This window comes from Vipera berus, assembly GCF_964194415.1.
Source record: "Vipera berus genome assembly, chromosome: 1".
NCBI lineage: Eukaryota > Metazoa > Chordata > Lepidosauria > Squamata > Viperidae > Vipera > Vipera berus.
The window spans coordinates 344,013,119-344,035,392 of NC_138202.1; the positions used below are offsets into that span (position 1 = coordinate 344,013,119).

The window sequence follows — 22,274 nt, forward strand, 5'->3', positions numbered from 1 at the left end:
TTTTGGACACCTTGCTATGTGACTGGTGGTACTCGGATATTACCATATCCTAAAAGTGGTACAATGGGTGAAAAGGTCGAAAAGCCCTGGTTTAGAGATGTTTGAATCCTCCCTCTTTTATCTAAGGCATTAGCTGCAGCTGACAGCTATGTGTCATTTGCAAACTTTATAAGCATCCCCTCAGCACCTTCACCCAAGTCATGGATAAAAATGTTGAATAGCACAGGGCCTAGGGAAGAGTCCTATGGGTTTCCGTCAACCTTCTCTCCAAGCTGGAGCCAGTATGAAGCATTTTTGTAGTATGGTTATTTGGCCAATTGCAAGTTCATTTAACATAGTATCATTTTAGCCCATATTTTATAATTTAAGAAAGGAGAATCTCAGGAGGCATTCAATAAAAATGTTAATACACCATGTCTAGATGATTCCTTTGATCTACTGAACTACAAACTGTCAAAGAAGGAGTTCAGCTTGTGATAGTGGGTTGACCCCTTTTGTATGAAAGACTGCACAATTCATTTGCGATAAATCCATGCTGGGCCTATTAATTTCTGAACGCTTATCCAAATGTTCAGAAACATCGTTAGTAAAGAAACCAGCAGTCAAGAAAAATGCCACAGACTAGCTCTTGGTAGAATAGATTTTTAGATGCTGTGACATGTGATACCTACAAAGTTCAGAATCATGCAGGCAATGGTTTTCCTTAAGATACTCTGTGGCAGAAAACTCCTGAAATTACCAGAGATAGCATAGAAAATAAATATATGGATCCTAGAAAAAATCAATCTAGAGTGCTCACTTTAGGCACAAATCGCCAGGTTAAAATTATCCTACTCTGGATACATTATGGAAAGACCCAGCTCTCTGCAGAAAGTTCCAATGCTGGGAAAGTTGGAAAGAAGGAGAAGAAGAGAATGACCAGCAGCAAGTTGAATAGAGCCAAATACAGTGGTACTGTGTGCACCATTGGGAGATCTGAAGGGCCAGTTTGGAGTCCAGTTTTTGAAGATGGAGTGATATTAGCTCTCCTCCAGTGTCTTGGAACCTCACCAATTTTTCAGGAGTCTCCAGAAATTACCAACAGCAGTTCTGCAATAACTTTCACTAATCCAGGGATAGCAAACCTTTTGGGTTTGGTGGCTCAAAAATTTGGAAAATTCCTAACTAGCTGTCCTCCCCTTCCCCCCCTCTCTCTCACACACACACCCTGGAACAATTCTGTATCTCCTCCTGATTTAGGCCACTCTAAACAGGAGCACTTGGTGGCAGTTCCAAGGCTGAAGCTGAAGAACAGCCTTGAGCCTTGACTTCAGCCCTAGTGCCACCACTGCTGCCCCTCAAAAAGGCCATGTCATTCCATTCCCCAAGGCACGCAAACCCTGGAGACTGGCATGACTGACCCCACAGCCCAGCGTTTCTCAAGATTGGCTATGCCCCACGTAGCTGTGTTCTCTTTCTTTATGCCCCTGCAGCCTATCCGAGGCTGCTGTGGGTTGCATGAGGCCTTCATTCTTGAAGCAGCTTTGGAGAATGCTCTTCCACGGCCATCTACAGCCTCCATAATTATATGAGATTGGTGTATACTTGTGTATTGGTGAATGCTAGTGCATCACCTAAAACGTGGTGTGTCACCTTTGACATGTGTCATAAGTTTGCCATCATAGTCCCTTCAATACGTGGGACTGTAATTCATCTGGCTGGGAACTTGAATGCATTTAAGTTATTAAATTTTCTCTTACCATCTTCTTTTCCCACTGACACCACCATGATCAGCTAGGCCTCCATTTCCCTTCTGAGGGAAGACAAGGAAAACAAGAACTAAGAAGTTGTGCCTTCTCATTGTCATTTGTTACAAGCTTCAGCACTTTCTCCACACAATAGATCAGTATATTCCCTCTGCCTTTCTTTTTATTTCTGGGTTTGTAGTATCTTCAGAAGCCCCAGTTCATTCTGAACCATTAACCACATTAACTAGGATCATAAAACATACTATAATTAGACAATCATATTTTAACCTAGCATATTGTATAAATAGGGTTTACAGAAACAAGGGATCACCTTGTTTATTTGGTTTGGGATTAGTCCAATATGCAAACCATCATTCTGATGTATAAATTGAAGTTTATGGCTTAATGTATTTTCCTCTATGGCACCGTTTCACAAATATATCTCACAAAACTTTTGTGAGAAAATTCGTGCAAGAATTCATGTCACTAGCCAGAGTTCCTTGCAGGAGGTATTGAAAAAAGTATTTTTAAAGAAGTATACATTATATTGAGGTGGCACCAGATATTTAGAGCATTTTCTGAAAATTGTTACAGGTAGTCCCCAATTTACGACCACAATTGGAAAGAGAATTTCCATTGCTAGGCAAGGCAGTTGTTAAGTGAGTTGCACTCAATTTTATAATAGCTTTTTTGCAAGGGTTGTTAAGCAAATCACTGCAGTTAAGTAAATTATGTAGTCATAACTGTCATCAGGGCTTTTTTTGTGATAGAACGCTCAGAACGGAGTTCCAGCACCTTTTTTGGATGGAACCTTGTAGGGTAGGCAAGGCGGGTTGTATGACATGTGAGTTCTGGCACCTTTTCCTTTTATAAAAAAAGCACTGACTGTCATAAGTCACTTTTTTTTTATTAAAGAGTTTTACAAAAACAAAATTTTACAATATATCCCCAAATCCCACCCACCCCAAACCCACCCACTTCCCCCCCCACTTCCCAGAGCTAAATACAGGATTATAGTTACAATAATCATATTCTAACTAAAAATTATGCATAATATACAATTAACCAAATTCATAATGCGCTTTAACTCTCTTTTAACATAACTACGAACAACGTACCAATAACAATATCCCACTAAAATCTACTCATAAGCTAAATGGTACTTTTTAGTCCCATATTTGTTTTGAATATAATTTATCCATCTCCTCCAAACTGAAATATATCTTTCCTGTGAATGATCCTTCAGATAAGCAGAAATCTTAGACATTTCTGCAAGATTCGAAACTTTAAACACCCATTCTTCTACAGTGGGCAAACTATCCTTCTTCCAATATTGTCCCACCAGTAATCGTGCTGCCGTTATCATGTTCAACATCAAGTTAGTTTCTTTAACATCACAATCTACAACAATGCCCAATAAAAACAATTGCGGGGAAAACTTTATCTTTCTCTTAAAAATCTTTTGAATGTTCCACCAAATTTTAATCCAAAAAGCTTTTATATTTCTACAAGTCCACCACATGTGAAAATAGGTAGCTTCTAAACTACCACACCTCCAACATTTAGACTGTAAATTAGGATACATGTTGGACAACTTCTTGGGATCCAGATGCCATCTATAAAACATTTTATAAAAATTTTCTCTTAAATTTTGAGCCTGGGTAAATTTAACATTTCTGACCCAAATTATCTCCCAGGTGTCCAACGAAATTGGTTCCTGAATATTTTGTGCCCATTTCATCATGCAGTCTTTAACCAGTTCCGTTTCCGAAAAAGTCACCTTTTTCAGTGCCATTGTAACTTTGAATGTTTGCTAAACAAATGGTTGTAACTTCAGGACAATCTATACTGTACCACTAAGTTACCTATCCAAGGTAAACATTTGATCAGAAGTTAAATGTGTGTGAAATAGCTCTGCCTGCATAGGCCATGTTGAACCATAGCTCAGCCTCTTCACATCGAATATGAATTGAGAAGTGTTGTGGGGATTTTGTTTAAAAAATATCTAAATTTACCTGCTTGCTATCTCGCTTTCGCTTTTCCCACTTCGGCTGTGTAGCCTTCCTGCTTAACTGTGTACTTCAAGACAATTGTATTTATGTGGAGTCTTTGGTGCTCCCTGAGCCTGGTTGTTTGCTTGCAAGTCGTTTTATTACTTTAAACCAGAAGTCCCCAACCTTTGGGGCACCAGGGACCAGATCCGAGGAGAGAGGTTTTTCTGCGGACTGGAATGTGCGTGGCTTTGTGTGCTGCCTGCATCCCGCGGATGGGGCTTTGCTTGTTTGTGTGGACCAGTTGCTGGCATGCTGCGGCCTGGTACAAGTCCACGGACTGGGTGTTGGGGACCCCTGCTTGAAAGCATTACTTTTACTCCAGTCGGGTAATGAAAGTCTTTAGGCAAACAACCAACCTCAGAGACCACCATGGACTCCACAGTTCAGCCCTGAATTGCACACACACACTTTTCTATGGGAACAATGACATCTGCAGCAGCAACAGCAGCAGCCTCGTTCTTGAAGGGTTAAACCGGCGCCCCCCACCCACCTCCCGCCCCCTTTTGCAGAATGCTGCTGAACCAACCTCGCTACGGTTTGAAAAAGCACCCTCAAAGCACTTGTGCGCCTAGAGCGCACGCAGCTCCCCTTAAAGGCGGGGTGACTTTAAACCCCCGCTTTTCTTCAGCTCCTTCCCCCCCCCCAATAATCCAGCATTAGCTCTCCCCGCCGCCCTCCCTCCTTCGTTTGGCCTTAGCCCCCGACGCCGGGGCGCTCCGCAGCCTGGGAGGATGAGTCTCTAAGTCTCTCCTAGGGTCTCCTTTCCCGCGTCTCCACCGCATCCTGCTTGTTGCACTGCCAAGCGCCACTCCAGACTTTGTTCCCAAGATGTATCTGGTTTTCTTTTGGTGCTCCTGTTGCCTTTGGGGAGGCTCCTTCGGGACCGGATTTCTCTATCAGTTCCCGGCATCGACTCTGCAACACAATTATCCCGAGCAGAGCTCCGGCGGACCGGCGGGCAATGCTTTCGCCAATCGTCGGTGAGTAAGCCGGAGACCTCCGTCAAACGTCGCGGCTGGGAAGGGCCCGGCACCTCTTAAGGACGAATGGTTCCGTTGTAGATAATAGGAGCGACGGCCAAGTTGGGGAGGCTCCGTTTCTTGGGGCGGGGGGTGGGGGTGGGGGGAGAAGAAGATGCGGAGATTTAACCTTGTCTGCGCGTTTCTTTGGTCGAGCGGCGCAAGTCGTTGCCCTCCACGCCTCCCTCTCCATCTCCCCAGTCAGTAGTAGGGTTTTGGTTTGTGATTATCTGTATTAGTATTTAGTTGCGTATGTGGGCTATTGTAGATTTCCTTCCCTTTCCCCCTGCTTAAGATCTGCCTCGTTTTTATCGCGCCAATTAGTTCGCATTGCTCTTCTTTCTTAAAAAAGGAAGGTGTTAGAAGCTATTGGGAGAAAGGCCGAACCGTAGTTAGACATCCCCGTAGGATGCCAGAAAGTGGACCCAACTTTTCTCCTCTTAAAAACTTCCAGGGTTGGAGCATTCACAGAAGTTGTGAATGCTCCAACACTGGAAGTTTTTAAGAAGAGACTGGACAAGCATTTGTCTGAAATGGAATAAGTTCTCCTGCTTGAGCAGGGGGCTGGACCAAAAGACCTCCAAGGTCCCTTCCAGCTTTATTCTACTCTACATTCTATTCAAGTTTCTTTTGTACAGCTTTTCTCTCTTGGGAAATATGTGAATGGATCTATGATTGGGTGGCCCTGTTTGCACATCACGCTTCACTAACTGAGTTAAAGTTCCACTGGCTGTATTTGCATAATATGCAAGTTTCACTAATTCATAAGAGTTCATAGTATAATTTTAATCTTGGTGCTTAGCTTTAATTTTATATTAGAATAATTTTAGCCTAATGTTGCTTAGTGGTTTCTGTTCCATTTAGTTAGTGGTTGAGTGTAGACCAGAAAGCATTAGTTCAGTAGCCTAGTTAAACTAATTCAGCATTTCAGGCACAGGAGCGTCAACATTTGTCTGCCAGCTTCAGAGCTTTGGGTCATTTTTTAGAACTCAAATGATCCAGCGTATTGTGAATCTGCCCAGGAGATCTACTTCGGGTGTTCTACATTTCATACATCACCAGCGAGTCTGAGGAAGAGGGTTTAGAAGGTGTTTGCCTATGGATCATGGTTTCTTGTTTTTCTACCACCATCATAGACTTGGCGCTTTACATAATCAGGTCTCTGCTCCTATGAAGTTTAGAATCTAAAAGCAGACAAAAAGAACAATGAGGGAGAAGTAGAAGAAGAACTGTGTTCTGCAATGTTTGGTTGCAACTGGAGTGCAGATTAATGGTTTTAAGTCATTCCACGCTAGCAAGTAATAATGTCTTCATAGCATCATCCAGCCATATTTGAAGTCTGACCTCATTGCTATTCCTGTGGCACAGTGATGATTGGATGACACCAGAAACTACTTTGAATTGCTAGCATGGAAGTAAAGCCAAGTGCCATATAAAAAAAGATGCATTTTGAGAAGCGACTTGAAGAAACCAAATGGATATATAGCCTGTGCATGTGAAAGGGAATATGCTGTAAGGGTATCCATGAGTGCTGTATGGCACTCATGGATACCTACCTTGGGAACTACTGGGCTACATACTCCACATGGTTTCATTTCATTATTTTTAGATTATTGTAATTAAAAACATAAAATGGGACTTACCCAGTTGCAAAGCAGACGTTTAATTACAGGCATACTATTTTCTGGATTTCTTTTGCATATACTTCAAAGGTATTCGTAGAGAATCAGAGTTATAAGAGGCTGCAGTCTAGTGTTTTGTATGGATGTGTGCCCATCAACTCAGAAAAAGAGATCCAGAGATGTATATATTATTTATTTATAAACATTGGCCGAGGGAGGTAGCGTTGACAAGAAACAGAGATGAACACCGTGCCCTAGAGATGGACATGACCGACAGGGAAACCTTTACCTTTTTTATTTACTAAACACATTTATATGGCCACCCAATTCACATATGGTAACTTCAAGATACATTGAAGTGGCTGTGAACTTCCAGAAAGGCTAGAGTAAGCAATGAGGACCAATCTCACCACTTTGCCTTCTAGAAAAATGACTGGATTGGCAATCTGGCAGTCATTTTGTGAGAGAGCCACAGTACGCTATTAAATTCTGGCTGTATCAGCCTAAAAGGATAAGGAACGTTAACATTGTAAGCTGCCCAGGGTCACCTTGTGGTTGAGATGGGCAGCAGATAAATTTAATCAATTTCTCTGTGTCATTCTTCTAGATTTGTCCCTGCTGAGATCAACTTGCCACTTGCAGCATTGTAATGTTCAACATGCAGAAACTTAATTTTACAGAACAGAGTTGGAAGGGACCTTAGAGGTCTTCTAGTTCAACCCCCTGCTCAAGTAGGAAAACCTTTACCATTTCAGACAAGTGGCTGCCCAGTCTCCTCTTAAAAACCTCCTCTTAAAAAACCACCCACAACTTCTGAAGGCAAGGTGTTCCACTGGTTAATTGTTCTCAGTGTTAGGAAACTTATCCTTAATTCTAGGTTGCTTCTCCCCTTGATTGCATTTCAATCTGAGGTTGAGGATTTGGTTCTTGGGAATGAACCAATTAGAAGAAACTCTATGGCTCTTTCTAAGTGCAGCAACTCTGTTTCTGGGTTCCTTTTCATTACTGAGTTGGATGATGCTGTAGTGGTGGGCCTTATTCCTCCTGATGACAAGGTGGAAGCTTACCGCAAGGAGGTTGAGGGGTTGGTGAACTGGTGTAAGGAAAACAGCCTAGTTTTAAATACCGGAAAAACCAAAGGGATCATTGTCGATTTCAGAAAAGGCAGGCACAGCCACACAGCCATAGTGCATTAATGATTCACCTGTGGAGATGGTTAAAGGTAAAGGTAAAGGTTTCCCAGCACATGCGTGCTAGTCATTTCCAACTCTAGGGGCCGGTGCTCATCTCTGTTTCAAAGCCAAAGAGCCAGCGCTTGTCCGAGGACGTCTCCGTGGACATGTGGCCGGCATGACTAGACGCCAAAGGCACACGGAGCGCTGTTACCTTCCCACCGTAGTGGTCCCTATTTTTCTACTTGCATTTTTACGTGCTTTCGAACTGCTAGGTTGGCAGAAGCTGGGACAAGTAACAGGCGCTCACTCTGTTACGCGGCACTCGGGATTCGACCCGCCAAACTGCCGACCATCTGATTGACAAGCTCAGCATCCTAACCCACTGAGCCACCGCGTCCCTTGTGGAGATGGTTACCAGCATCAAATTCCTGGGTGTGCAGCTACCGAGTAGGCTGGCTTGGTTGCTCAACAGTGAGAAACTGATGAAGCGGGCACAGCAGCACCTGCATTTTCTGTGTCACATGAGAAAAGCACATCTTCCTTCCCCTGTCCTGACCACTTTCTACAGGGGGACGATCGAGAGCATCCTGTCATACAGCATCACCGTCTGGCTTGGAAGCATCACTGCTTCAGACAGAAAGGCGGTGCAGAGAGTGGTCAGGATGGCCAAAAAGTTCATTGGCAGTTCCCTCCCCTCCATCCAGGACATAGCACAGAAGCATTGCTTGAGCAGGGTCTGTAAGATTATTTGGACACTACACATCTTCTTCATGACCTGTTTTCCTTGTTACCTTCTGGGAGGAGGCTTCATGGTATCCGTAGCAGAACATCCAGATTCAGCCGTAGTTTCATTCCATACAGCATTAACCTTGTGAACTCTCAGGCTTCCTCCTTCTGTTATATATTCAAGATGGGCAGTATTTAATATTTATTTGTTATGTATATGTAGGGCTGTGGGTCTATACATATTTTGTATATAGTATGTTTTAGGTCTGTGTCATGTATGTGTTTCACTTTGACAGCGGGCAACTAAATTTCATTTTTGATATGGGCCGTTATGCCCACAGTAAAAAAAAATGACAATAAAGATTATTTATCTCTAGAGAAGATTTCTGTGTGGTGGTGGGGAAAATCAAAGGTCTGGAACTTCCTATCATCCATAGAAGCAACTGAAAATGAATAAATAATGTTTGTAGCATTCACTTAGAAAATTATACCCCATTAAAGCAGAAAGCAAATATAGGTATGCCCAATTCTAATTAGAATTTGGATTAAATGTAACCTAATGCTTATTATTGTAAAGCTGATACATCTTTTGATGTCCTCCCAAACTACTGGACTTCAAGTTCCTTTGGCAGTATTGTCTGGATAGCATGGAAGGTCCAATATATTTAAAGGACAATAAATTGAGGTAGGACCACTTCCAAGAGACAGGGTCTTTCAGAAAGAGTAAGCTTTCACCAATACTTGAAATAGTTAAGAGAGGTAGACATGATAGCTCATAGTAGCAGAGATGAAAAAGCAAAGTCCATGTTGGAGATATAACATATATTATAATATGAGTCTGTGTTTCAATTACATGTGTTCCAACTTATATAGCTTGTTTATCTGTTTACCATTTATTTGCTGCTCCAGTCAAAAATGATTCCAAATGGCTTAGATTCCCCATTAAAGTAATAAAGTCAAATTAAAGCTAAATCAACATTATTGAAACCAAATAGCACAGGCAGAAACTGTCATCTCCACATAGCCATACCTGTCAAATCACAACCATCACTTAGTTCTGCAGGAGCCACTTAATATTCCTCCATTCCCAAATGCCCCAGGAGGCTCTTAATTGCATTATGGAAAAAACATCTTGGATGGGCCTGACCTTATCCTTGAGGATTGTTCAAGAGGAGAGCTTTTTTCAGTCCTTCAAGGCACTGTAGTCAGTCAAGAAGTGCATGTTTTCTTTTGATATCAACCACATTAAACATTAAACATGGGTGCAGTGGAAAAAAAGAAATATCAAAATAAGGCTGGCTTCAGAAAAAGGCAGAGGGACAGAAGATCAGAGAGCTGTCATATAAGGGGTAATGGGAAATAAAGAGAACCTGAGGAGGTTTACCTTTGCTTTTTTCACTATAGAAAGTTTTTTTTATTATTCTGTAGACCATGCCAGAACATGGAATACATTAACGGTAAGGGGAATGCCAAAACTTGTGATAATTCATCTCAGGAACCATTACAATGAATAAGCTACTGCAAGGACTTGAGTTTGGAGAAGCAAAGTGATTCAGAATAGGGAAGGAGTAAGACAAGGACGTGTATGGTAACAATTCTGTTTAACTTATGCAGAGAATATGTTATAAGAATGGCAGGCTGGAAATAAAAAGGAAGGTCAAAATGCTAATAATTTGAGATGTTCCCATGGTTCCCCTTGGATAGATGAAAGTAAAGAAGGCTTAGAAGGGCTCATAATGGAAGTAAAAACAAAAAGTGAAAAAAACCTGGGTTAATGTTAAATGTTAAGAAGATAAAAATGCTATCAACCACCCCATTTAGTTTACCTACTATTGATGACAAAGAACTGATGGGGTGGGGCAATAATCTTGTTTGCTGATGTTCAAAAACAGATGATGATAGATAACAGGGTTTTCATGCAATGAGAAAATGTTGTCCCCCCCCCCCCCCAAACTAAAGCAAACTTTCAGGTTTCAAGCTGTGTACTGTATTTCCAACAAATTTCAAGACCTTTTTTTGGCCAGGCAGTTTGGCACAACTGAAACATTGATTGTTCCTGGTTTCAAACAAAATCTTGATGGGTGAGTGGGCCAAATTGATGATCATCAAGTCTTCTCTTCCACCCCTCAACATTTGTTTGTCTTTTTATAAGGTTTGCATGGCTGCCCATCTTGGAGTTCAAGTATGGGCACTCACAACAACAATAAAACCACAAAACAATAAAACCATAAAAACTACAAAAAAACAAGACTAAAATCCTGCATCTCAAACATCCTCCTAGGATGCCCTATCAGCAGTCCATAGGCTCCTATCCCACTTTCCCCCAGTGTGGGGGGAGAGGGGAAGGGCCAGATCATACGGTCTTCCAGAAGGCCAAAAGAGTGGAGGCTGTCACATCACTAAAGGATATTTCACAAGGTAAGGGGCCATCATGGAAAAGGCATGCTTCCTAGGAATCTCTCTATGGCAGTATTTTAGGGAAAGGATCTGGAATGTGCCACCCTATCTGACCTGGTCAGATGAACAGACAGTGTCAAAAAGAGGCAGTTCTGCAAATAATCTGGCCTTATTCCATGTAGGGTTTTAATTGCACCTGAAAGGAAATTGGGAGCTCGTGCAACGATGGTGTGACATGAGTAAACTGAAAGATGCACAACACCGTGCTCCATCACATTCTGTGCCAATTGCAACTTCTGGATGATCTTTAAGAACAATCCATGTAGAGTGCATTGCAATAGTCCAGCTGAGAAGTGAATAGGGAATGAAACTCTACTATCCCTGATTTTCTCAACACCTTCCTCCCCTCCTCTTAATTGCTGCCACTCTTACACACCCTCTGACCACCTGGTTCCCATCTTCTCAGCCTTTTTCCTCCACCACCACTGCAGCTGATATTTCGCTGTGGCATATCTCACCAGCCATCATTTCCCCAGGATCTTCTGTCCTCCCAACTGCCTCTGCTACCATCGCCATTGCCGTCATCAGAATGTTCTTCTGTACTTTGATATTAAAAAGGGCACAAGACAAGGATGTCCTCTATCACCATTGCTATTCATATTGACCTTGGAAGTATTGAACAGAAATATTAGACAAGACTCTGAGATCAAAGGACTGGAGATAAAGGGTGAAAAATATAAATTTCAAACATTCGCAGATGACTTGGTCTTTATACCGGAAGAACCTCTGGAAACAAGTACAAAATTGTTGGCCATAATAGAACAACATGGTGAGGTAGAAGGCCTGATAATAAATAGAGAAAAGACCAAAGTTTTGACAAAGAACTTAACAGAAAAATAAAAAATGCAACTTGCAAGAAAAACAAATCTTCAAATAGTTAAAAAAGTTAAATACTTGGGAATTTATTTAACAGCAAGATGTATAACAGTGAAAGAGGACAACTATACAAAATTATTAAAACAAATAAAACTGGACTTAGAAAAGTGGAAAAATCTCCAACTGTCAATATTGGGGAGAATAGCTACAGTTAAAATGAATATCTTACTGAAAATACTCTTTATTTCAAACCATTCCGGTAAAATTAGAAAAAGCCTTTTTTAATGAATTGAATACCATAATATTGAAATTTGTTTGGCAAGGGAAGAAAGCACAAATTAAAGTGAAATTGCTACAGGACATTATAGAAAGGGGAGGACTTCTATAATTTTAATTTTATCTTAACTTCTGTATTTATTGTATGTTATTGTTGTTAGCTGCCCTGAGTCCTTCGGAGATAGGGCGGCATATAAGTCCCAATAATAAATAAATAAATAAACTTGGACTTCCAGATTGGAAGTTATATTACCAAGCAGCTATTTTAGTGTGGATTAAAGAATGGATAACACTTAGAGACAAAAGATTACTATACTTAGAGGGGCATGACCTGCAGATTGGCTGGCATGCCTTTCTGTGGTAAGAATACAGCGCATAGATATTTTCAGAATCATGCTATAAGAAGTGCACTTCTCTTAGAATGGGAAAAAATAAAAGAAAAAAAATTATACTAAGATACCTGAATGGCTCTCAACAATGGAAGCCTTTGCTTACCCAAACTTAATTAACTATGATAAACTTGTAACTTATAAAGACTTACTGGACAATGAAGGAAGATTGAAATCTAGACAAGACTTACAACGACAAGGTATTGACCTACCATGGTGGCCATATTTACAAATTCAATCGAGATATGAAAAAGACGTGAAAGCAACAGGGCTCTACAAGGAACAGATAGAACTTGATCTTACATTGTTAAAACAGATGAAAAGCTGATTAAAAAACTCTATAGATTACTGCTTAACTTAAAGATGGAGGAGGAACAAGTTAAAGAAACAATGATAATATGGGCAAAAAGTAACACCAGCTGCCTGCAATTAGTGCAGGTTCGAGTCCCACCAGGCTCAAGGTTGACTCAGCCTTCCATCCTTCCAAGGTAGGTAAAATGAGGACCCAGATTGTTGGGGGCAATTAAGCTGACTTTGTAATAATGCCGCTTGGGGGGGGGGCAAAAGCCCTAATAAGCAGGCATATACATAGAATGAAGGCTATTGCTAAGCACATTGATTTGTGCTTAGATTGTAAGCCGCCCTGAGTCTTCGGAGAAGGGCGGGATATAAATGGGATTTTAAAAAAAAATGTTGGACATACTATAGAGCTTGAAGAATGGGAAAAGCTATGGGATAGAAATATTATATTAACCAAAGCTATATCATATAAAGAAAATTTGTATAAAATGTTTTATAGATGGCACATGACACTAGTGACACTAGCTAAAATGTTTAAAAATACTTCAAATGTTTGTTGGAAATGTAAGCAAAGACCAGGTACCTATTATCATATCTGGTGGACATGTCCTAAAGCAAAAAGGGTTTGGCTTAAGATACATTTATGGTTAGAGAAGGTGATTAAAAAACAAATAGAATTTAAACCAGAATTGTTTCTCTTAGGAATGATAGGCCCTAACTCTGATAAGGAGAGCGGATACTTAATGTTACATGTATTGACAGCAGCGAGAATTATCTATGCCCAATATTGGAAAAATGAAAAGTTACCGACTGAAGAAGTATTAATTAAGAAAATATTGGATTGTGCAGAAATGGATAGATTAACTTTAGAGATTAAAGAGAAAGAGCATTTAGTTTGTTATAGAACTTGGAATAAATTTTATCAATGGCTAGATAAATGAGTTAGAGAGAAAGGAATGTGATATGCAACTTTGAATTTATTTGAGTAAAAATGATATCATACATTGAAAATTTAGTATTGTTTCTGATAATTTATTATACCTATCAGTGTTATTGTTAGCTTTATTATCTTTATTTATGTATATTTACCCAGACAACATGCTGTTTGCCAAATATTGAATGTTATTGGGGGAAACCCCAACTCTCACCCCCAACTTATCCTCTACCCTATCCCAAATTCCCATTTCCCTACCCTCCTTTTTAACCCTATTAAAACTAATAAAACATTTTCACAAAAAAAGAATGTTCTTCTGTATACTGAAGATGTTCTGCATACAGAACATACATTGGTCTGTTGTATATCGTTTGCCAACTGCCCTGTATTTTTCAAGCATCTTCACTTCTTTCCCTACCTTCCCTCAGTTGCCAAAGTCCTTAATTTTCCTCATTCCCCATTAAAACACTTCTGCCCAGGTCAAAATAGCTTTATATAATTCTGTGCATGGACCAAAATACTCCAAACTTTAATTTAGGCATAGACTTACTGAAACCAATAGTAATGTGTAGAGCACATTTTGTGCATGGAATATTTTGCACCTCTTTAATGGGCAGTAGGGCAGCTTGCTATAGTATTAAGATATTGGTTGGGTTAGAACCTGGGAGACTGTAGGTTCTAGTTCCTGTCTTAGACACAAAGCCAACTGGATGACCTTGGGCCAGTCACTCTGTCTCAGCCCTAGGAAGAAGAAGCCAATGGCAAACAACTTTCAAAAATCTTGCCAAGATAACTGCAGGGTCTAATCCAAGCAGACATCAGGAATCAACACTGACTAGCGTCAAAAATCCTCCTGACGAAAGCACAAAAAAAACCAACAACCCCACCCACGATAGGTAGTACTTGACTTGCGGTCATAATGCAGGCTGCCCATCATGGTCTTACATCAAGACAGCTGTACATCAATGATCTGATTTTATGATTTTTTTTGCAGTGGTCATTAAGTGATCACTGCGGTTGTAAAGTGACTGCTGAGATCATAAAGTGAACCCATTGTGTGCTATGGGCCGGGTTTTAGGCAAAAACATTGTAAAATGTAGTGACATAACTGTGGGATGCCGGAAATGGCCATAAATGGTAGGTAAAATGAGGACCCAGATTGTTGGGGGCAATTAAGCTGACTTTGTAATAATGCCGCTTGGGGGGGATGTGAAAGCCCTAATAAGCAGGCATATACACAGAATGAAGGCTACTGCTAAGCTTGTAAGCCGCCCTGAGTCTTCGGAGAAGGGCGGGATATAAATGGAATTAAAATAAAATAAAAATAAAAAAATAAATGCAAGTTAGTTGCTGAACATCTGAAGAGTAAGAAAAGAGACTGGTCACTGGAACTTTGGAACCAGGTTGTAAGTACCCCCAGGGAGAAACGTTATAAGTTCAAATGATCACTAAATGACTAGTCATAAGTCAAAGACTACCTGTGTACCGGAGAAGAGATGATTAATCCTAGGGAGGAAAGCAATTACTAACTCAAACAAGACCATAAAGAATATTTCTTGGATAGCAAAGAATAATAGAATAACAGAGTTGGAAGGGACCTTGGAGGTCATCTAGTCCAACTCCCTGCTCAAGCAGGAAACCCTAAACCATTTCAGACAAATGGTTGTCCAATCTCTTCTTAAAAACCTCCAGTGTTGCAGCACCCACAGCTTCTGAAGGCAAGTTGTTCCACTGATTAATTGTTCTAATTGTCAGGAAATTTCTCCTTCGTTCTTGGTTGGTTCTCTTCTTGATTACTGTAGTTTCAATATCCAATATTTAATCTCCATGATTAGATCCAAACATTAATTTTTTTCCCACCAAGGTAAGGTATGGCTGTGAAAGCAGGATATTGAAGTAGAGTAAGAGAAGAAAAAATAATTCCTTTAAATAATGAATTTGGAAGTGGTTACTCAGAATACAGTGGATTGCCAAAAGAAGACGACTTGGAACAAGCAGGCTGACCGCCTTGCAGAAACTTGCATATTTGGGGTGTACGTTGCAAACGGATCATGCACTAGAAGCAAACTACCCTTAGCAAAGTTGATTGTCTTACTTGTTCTTGTGAAACCAGGTCAGAGGAGAAAAGCTGTGCAACTCTCAGGATTTATCAGAAAAACAAGACATTTAGCCATGGTACAAAAATGAGGCATGGTGTGCAGATGTACTCATTTTATAATCGTGCTCATTTTGCTCAGTTGGTTTTACCACTGAAGTAGGTACAATACAGAACTGTTGCCCGGCAATCTTACTTTATGCTGCTTTATTTAAGAATAACAGATGCTGAATTAAGTCTAAGTGTCTCCAACTCTGCTGCTTTGGTCAAAATGACAAAAGCAATGTTGAGTCATAAGCACTGTCCTTGGAGATGGGTATGGGATGACAGGAGGCATATAGAAAAGGGAATGGGGGCTTGTATTACAATAATGCAATGCTGCTTTCATCAGACTGATCTGTTTGATGCTCAGTTGTTTACCAAAGCACGATTAAAGAAATCGTGATGCAGCATAACAAGTTGTTGTGTACTACTGTGTAGTTTGCTTTTCTCCTAATTGCTCTGGTGCCTCTGGTGCAGTCCTGTGCATTTGTGTTTCTCTTTTCTCAGCTTGACTTTATGGTGAGAAGACTGAAGCCTGTCTTGCAGAATGCAATGCAAACTGCTGGCTAGTTCAGTTAAAGAAAAGGTAAACAAATACTGCTTGCCAAGTGTAGAAAGAAATGGATTTTGGCAAGTCTTCAGAAGGTCATCAGGGTTAAATGTAAATTTCTTGCAAAGAGAATTCTCTGAATTAAATAATTCTGGGAACTGTTCATCGTGCCTAGTGGCATCATTAAAACTAAAAAAATAAAGGGATTTGAACAAAAGCAGCACAGGAAGGAGAATTCCTTGGGATAAGAGAAATTGGAAGGATGCCATTCTTCCTTTGAAATGCAACAGTGTGTAATCTCATCTTACAGGCTATCAACTGTCTCTGGCAAGGGCAAGGCAGAACTAGGCACCAAGATACTCCTGGAAGCTTTTAGGGAGTGGATGGAGTAGAATGGAAAAGAGGGGAATTTGTGATGGTTTAAATACTTTCATTGCTTTGGCTGGCTTCTATGCACAGGGTCTGTTCCTTCCTTCCTTCCTTCCTTCCTTCCTTCCTTCCTTCCTTCCTTCCTTCCTTCCTTCCTTCCTTCCTTCCTTCCTTCCTCCCTCCCTCCCTCCCTCCCTCCCTCCCTCCCTCCCTCCCTCCGTCTCTTCCTCCCATTGTTCCTTCTGCAAGATATTTAGAAGGCTTTTCTGTTAATTACTTAGATGGCATTTCTTTCATTTGATGTCACTATTGCTCACTATCTTTCACCGTGCTTTGGAATCTTTCATTAGGGCTTTTATTCACCCTCTGTAGTGTCTACGGAGCAGAATCAGCATTGGCCTGGGGATGCCAAATAGAGATGGAGCTGATGAAGTGATTGGTCTGATTGTGTTGCCCCTGCCATGGGTGTGTGGGTGGAGAATAATAATAGTAGTAAAGTTGGAAGGGATCTTGGAGGTCATCTAGTCCAACCCCCTGCTCAGGCAGGAAACCCTATATTATTTGAGACAAATGGCTGTCCAGTCTCTTCTTAAAAACTTCCAGTATTGGAGCATTCATAGATTCTGGAGGCAGGTTGTTCCACTGATTAATTGTTCTAACTGTCAGGAAATTTCTTCTTGGTTGCTTCTTTTTGGTTAGCCATTGCTTTTTGTTCTGCCTTCAGGTGCTTTGGAGAATAGCTTGACCTCCTCTTCTTTGTGGCAGCCCCTGAGATATTGGAACACTGCTATCATGTCACCCCTCACCCTTCTCTTCATTAAACTACACATACCCAATTCCAGCAACCGTTCACTATATGTTTTAGCCTCCAGTCCCCCAATCATCTTTGTTGCTCTTCTCTGTACTCTTTCTAGAGTCTCAACATCTTTTTTACATTGTGGTGACCAAAACTGGATGCAGTATTCCAAGTGTGACCTTACCAAGGCATTGTAAATTGGTATTAATACTTCACGTGAAGTATTTCTATTCTATCCCTCTGTTAATGCAGCCTAGCACTGTGTTGGCTTTTTTGGCAGCTGCAGCACACTGCTGGCTCATATTTAAGTGATTGTCCACTAGGACTCCAAGATCCCTCTCACAGTTACTACTATTGAGCAAGGTACCCCCTATACTATACCTGTGCATTTGGTTTTTCTTGCCTAAATGTAGAACCTTACTTTTTTCACCATTGAATTTCATTTTGTTAGATAGCGCCCAGTGTTCAAGTGTGCCCAGATCCTCCTGTATCTTAAGCCTGTCTTCTGGAGTGTTGGCTATTCCTGCCAGCTTGGTGTCGTCTGCAAATTTGATGAGTTCGCCATTTATCCTTTCGTCCAAATCGTTGATGAAGATGTTGAAGAGCACTGGGTCTGTCTTCTATTCCCTCTTGAGTTACTCCCTGGTGTCTCATTGCACAAGTATCTTGTTTCTCGGTAAGGCAGGACAGGAATTTAAATAAAACTGCGTGGCATTACCTGGATGTGAGTTTGGTGGCCAAGTAAACTTGTTTAATAAATAAAATAAAGGTACATCTGCCATTTTGCCAATTTTGACCCCCCCTCCCTCTGCAGACATCACTCTTCCCTCTCTGGTCTTTGGCCCCAATAGTCAAAAGGGGGAAAAAAAGGTGCATTCCTAATACTGTAATTCCAATGGGTAAGATATAAAATTCAAAAGAAGGAACAAGATGAGTGCATTTCAGAGTAGGAGTTTGTTTTCAGTATCAGAAGTGAGATTATGATGACTATTGTACTGTGGTAGTTACTTTTTATTTCATTAAAGCAAAACAATCTCTAGGCTAAAAACTTACTAGTGCATGAAATGTACTTGAGCATGGATTCTGGAGAATGCCAAAGCAACGGAAATGTGGAATCATATTTTATAGAAAACAACTTGTCTTTTTAAAACAGCTTTCCCTAACTTAGCATACTCCAGATGTGCTGAAATCCCACAATTCCCAAGCAAGATGACAGTTCTGGATAGGAATTTTGGGAGTTACAGGCTTGACATTTCTGGAGGGCAGCAAGTTAAAAGAGACTGTTCTAGTTTATGTTAACATAAGGCCCCCTCCCATCTTTCTTTAAGATTAGTGCTGTTCAGGCTATTGTAAAATGAATGAATGAAATGGACTGGAACAGAATGGAATTGAAAAGATAAGATAAAGCAAGATAAGATAAATAGAGCCATTAGAAATAGCTGGCTGATCAGAGATTTGCGATGCTTACTTAAAAAAGGAATTCCACCATATGCCCCCTTTCATCTGTGAAATATTAATGGGTGGGTTTACATAGTCACACACACACAAAATCTCTGGAGATCCCATTACTCAGCGGTGGAAGAGGGTAACTTTGCTTCTTTTAAATGCAATCCCTGCATCTCTTGCTAGCCTGATGGGTGGTCTGAGAAAGACCCCCAAGAGCCACTGGTTAAAATAAACAGTAATGGGGGCCTGACTTAATATAAGGCAGTTTCCTAGGGTGTTGAATCAATAAATGATTGCTTATCAGCAAACAATGCACATAACTACTTCAGTATATGCAAGGAACTAGTTTGAGCAGATCAGCAGCCTAGTTTTAGTTTTTTTTTTCTTTTGCCACAGAGATCTTCTGCCAGAGGTTTCTGAGATGGCCACAGGTAGCTAGGCCACAGGTAGCTAGGGTGGCTACAGGGCACTCCCCAAAAGAGGGGAATTGCATAGCATGGAAGAGAAACCGAAGATCTGCATAACAGTTGTATTTGTTCATGCATCAGTTCGATACAGTGCTGTTGATTAATACACCAAGGGCAATTTGGAAGCTATCGTAAGAGAAACACAATATATTGTGCTATAATGGGGAAAAGGTACAGTCACCATGCATTGTACAGTTGCTAATTCCATTTGATTAATGGAATGAGCTCCTTTCTCCCTTGTTTCCTGAAAGTGATTGGGCAGAATTTCAAACAGAAATAAAAGTTTCAAGGAGGATTCAACAACTGCTGATTTCAAGGACACATTCATGTAATTTTCTTGGTAGCAATATCAGAAGTGATTTGCTGCTATTTGCCTTCTTCTAGAACATGGGTGTCAAGCTCGCCACATCATGTGATGTGTCACGAGGTGTCACGACTTTTTTTGTATTGTCAGAGCTGGGGTGGGCGCGGTCTCTGCATGCTGCAACCGGCCTGCGGACCGGCAGTTTGACGCCCCTGTTCTAGAATGTTTGCCCAGACTGGTATTTTGGAGTGCTAACTAGGCTTGACCTTGTTTAATTTGTGAGTCTAGATAAGCTTGGCCAGGATCTCCCATCTGCTTCGCATCCCACCAGGCTCAAGGTTGACTCAGCCTTCCATCCTTCCGAGGTAGGTAAAATGAGGACCCAGATTGTTGGGGGCAATTAAGCTGACTTTGTAATAATGCCGCTTGGGTGTGTGTGTGAAAGCCCTAATAAGCAGGCATATACATAGAATGAAGGCTACTGCTAAGCTTGTAAAGCCGCCCTGAGTCTTTGGAGAAGGGTGGGATATAAATGGAATTTAAAAAAAAATATTATAGAAAATTCCTTCAGTCAGAGATTAAGGAAAAGTAGAGCACATGTGAGCCTAGATGGACTCCAGAAGATGGTAGAGGACAGGAAGGCCTGGAGGAACATTGTCCATAGGGTCGCGATGGGTCGGACACGACTTCGCAACTAACAACAACAAAGAGCACATGGTTAACTGGGAATAGAACACTCACATAGCTGCTATTCATTCCTGAACTTGGTGATTATACTTAGTTATCCCTAAGAATTATTAGTTTGGCTTGGATGATCACATCTTGATTTATTATGGTAGCAATAGCACTTAGATTTACATACCACTTCATAGTGCTTTACAGCCCTCTCTAAGCAGTTTACAGATTCAGCATATTGCCCCCAACAATCTGGGTCCTCATTTTACCGACCTCGGAAGGATAGAAGGCTGAGTCAATCTTGAGCCAGTGAGGTTGAACTGCCAAACTGCTGGCAGTCAGCAGAAGTAGCCTGCATTCTAACCACTATGCCACCACGGTTGCCAGCTGTGATGAGATGTGATACCTTTTTTTTTTGCCCACACTTATAATCCTTTGAAGTCAGAACTCAGCCAAGAATTAATTATAATCTCTTAAGTCAGCCAAAAAAACTACAATTGTCAGCTCAGGAGCAAACCAGGGTCTTAAACCAGCTTCAAATCATAATTTGGGCCCCAGATCCCAAATGGCCAGTGAGTGGCATTTCAGACCTAAGAAGTGGAAATATGGTAGGTTTTTCCCCCCACACCAACATTATTCAACATCTGGACCCAATAGCACTATCTGGATTGAAAGAACTAGATGGTCTACACAGCAAGGATCTCTAACCCCCGGGCTGTGGCCACACAAGCAAGCAAAGCTTCATTTGCGCATGCATGGGATCTAGGTAGTGTGTGAAACCACCCTCCTGGTCCATTTTTTTGGAAATTGTTTTCCATGGAACTGGTCCCTGGTGCCCAAAGGTTTGGGGGCCACTGCTTTACAGGGTGTGTTCCCCTACTCATTGCTTGGCAGTTTCGCCTTTTCACAGCCTAGCTGCACAGAGCAATGGGAATCTTCCAGCTTCAGTAGACAACCTGTCTGCTAATGCCATAGGGAAAAGCTGATTTTAGGCTTGCAAGTTCAGGAACATGCCGGCGATGCACCAACTAGACCCCAAGGCTGAAAAGTTGCTCAGAAAGATCAGTGTGTAATTGTAGACCAAGCTGTTTTTAAGCAGATGCACTGGTCAGCAGGGATTTATTTTCATTCCAGAACTGGAGCTTACACACACGTATTTCCATCCATGAATCTGTTTCTGCTTTCTCCCACAATTTCTTGGTTAGGCATCCTAATTTAAGAGAGTGAAGTAAGGTTATTTACTGTTGCTACTAAATGACTGGGAGTGGAAAATGCATGCTAATCTTCTACAAAGTATCTTGAGATTTCCCCTCCTCTGCTGTATTGAACAGAAAAGACCTCCTTGGTCCTTGACTCAGAAAACTTAGGTGATTTCATTGTATCTTGTTTTATTCCAGTGTGGAGTACAATTAACATATGTGGTGCATTAACTCAGAGGGAACCAGATGTTTCAAAACTAGAGTTTTAAGTTTAGCTAACAGATCAGTCAATTTTGGGTAGGGAAGGATTAAAGACACACATACTGTATGTGATTTTTTTAAAGACTTGTTGGTTCTTCTAACAGTGAATGTGATTTTAATTATGGCCTTTTTCATTCTTTCAGCAGAGTGATTAATCACAATGAACAGGTACTTCATTTACGCCCCAAATTACAAGCACTTGTACTTTGATTTTCTAATATGTAGGGGCTCTAGTCTTACTTTGCTCTAAGCCAAAAAATGATTAGCTTCTATGTGCTTTAGCTTGTTGCACAAACCCAGCTGTTGTTTTAAACCACAATTTTCAGCACAGTGCAGTTCTGTGAGCTCAAGTGATTGAGGTTTATTCAGTAAACCATGATAAAAAACCAGGCAAAGCAATGTATAAACTCAACCATTATTTAAAATCACAGTGCATAGCATGTTGCATACATATAGCCAATTGTAATTTATTTAACACATCATGATGCAAATTCCATTACTTACATATTTGCATCTGATGTTTGATTGCAAATAAATAAAGGAAGATTTGCTCCATGGCTCATGTTTGTTATTTG

At 40.9% G+C, this 22,274-nt stretch overlaps 1 protein-coding gene across 1 annotated transcript in view; it reads left to right on the forward strand.

Moving 5' to 3' along the window:
• Positions 1–4,609: 4,609 nt before the first annotated feature.
• Positions 4,610–22,274, forward strand: part of COL26A1 (collagen type XXVI alpha 1 chain) — a gene marked incomplete at both ends in the record, with an annotated part of 201,376 nt that continues 183,711 nt past the window's right edge. The window contains one exon of the mRNA XM_081312808.1: positions 4,610–4,761. Within this exon, the coding sequence (XP_081168934.1) occupies positions 4,610–4,761 (152 nt within the window). The remainder of the gene's footprint in view (positions 4,762–22,274) is intronic.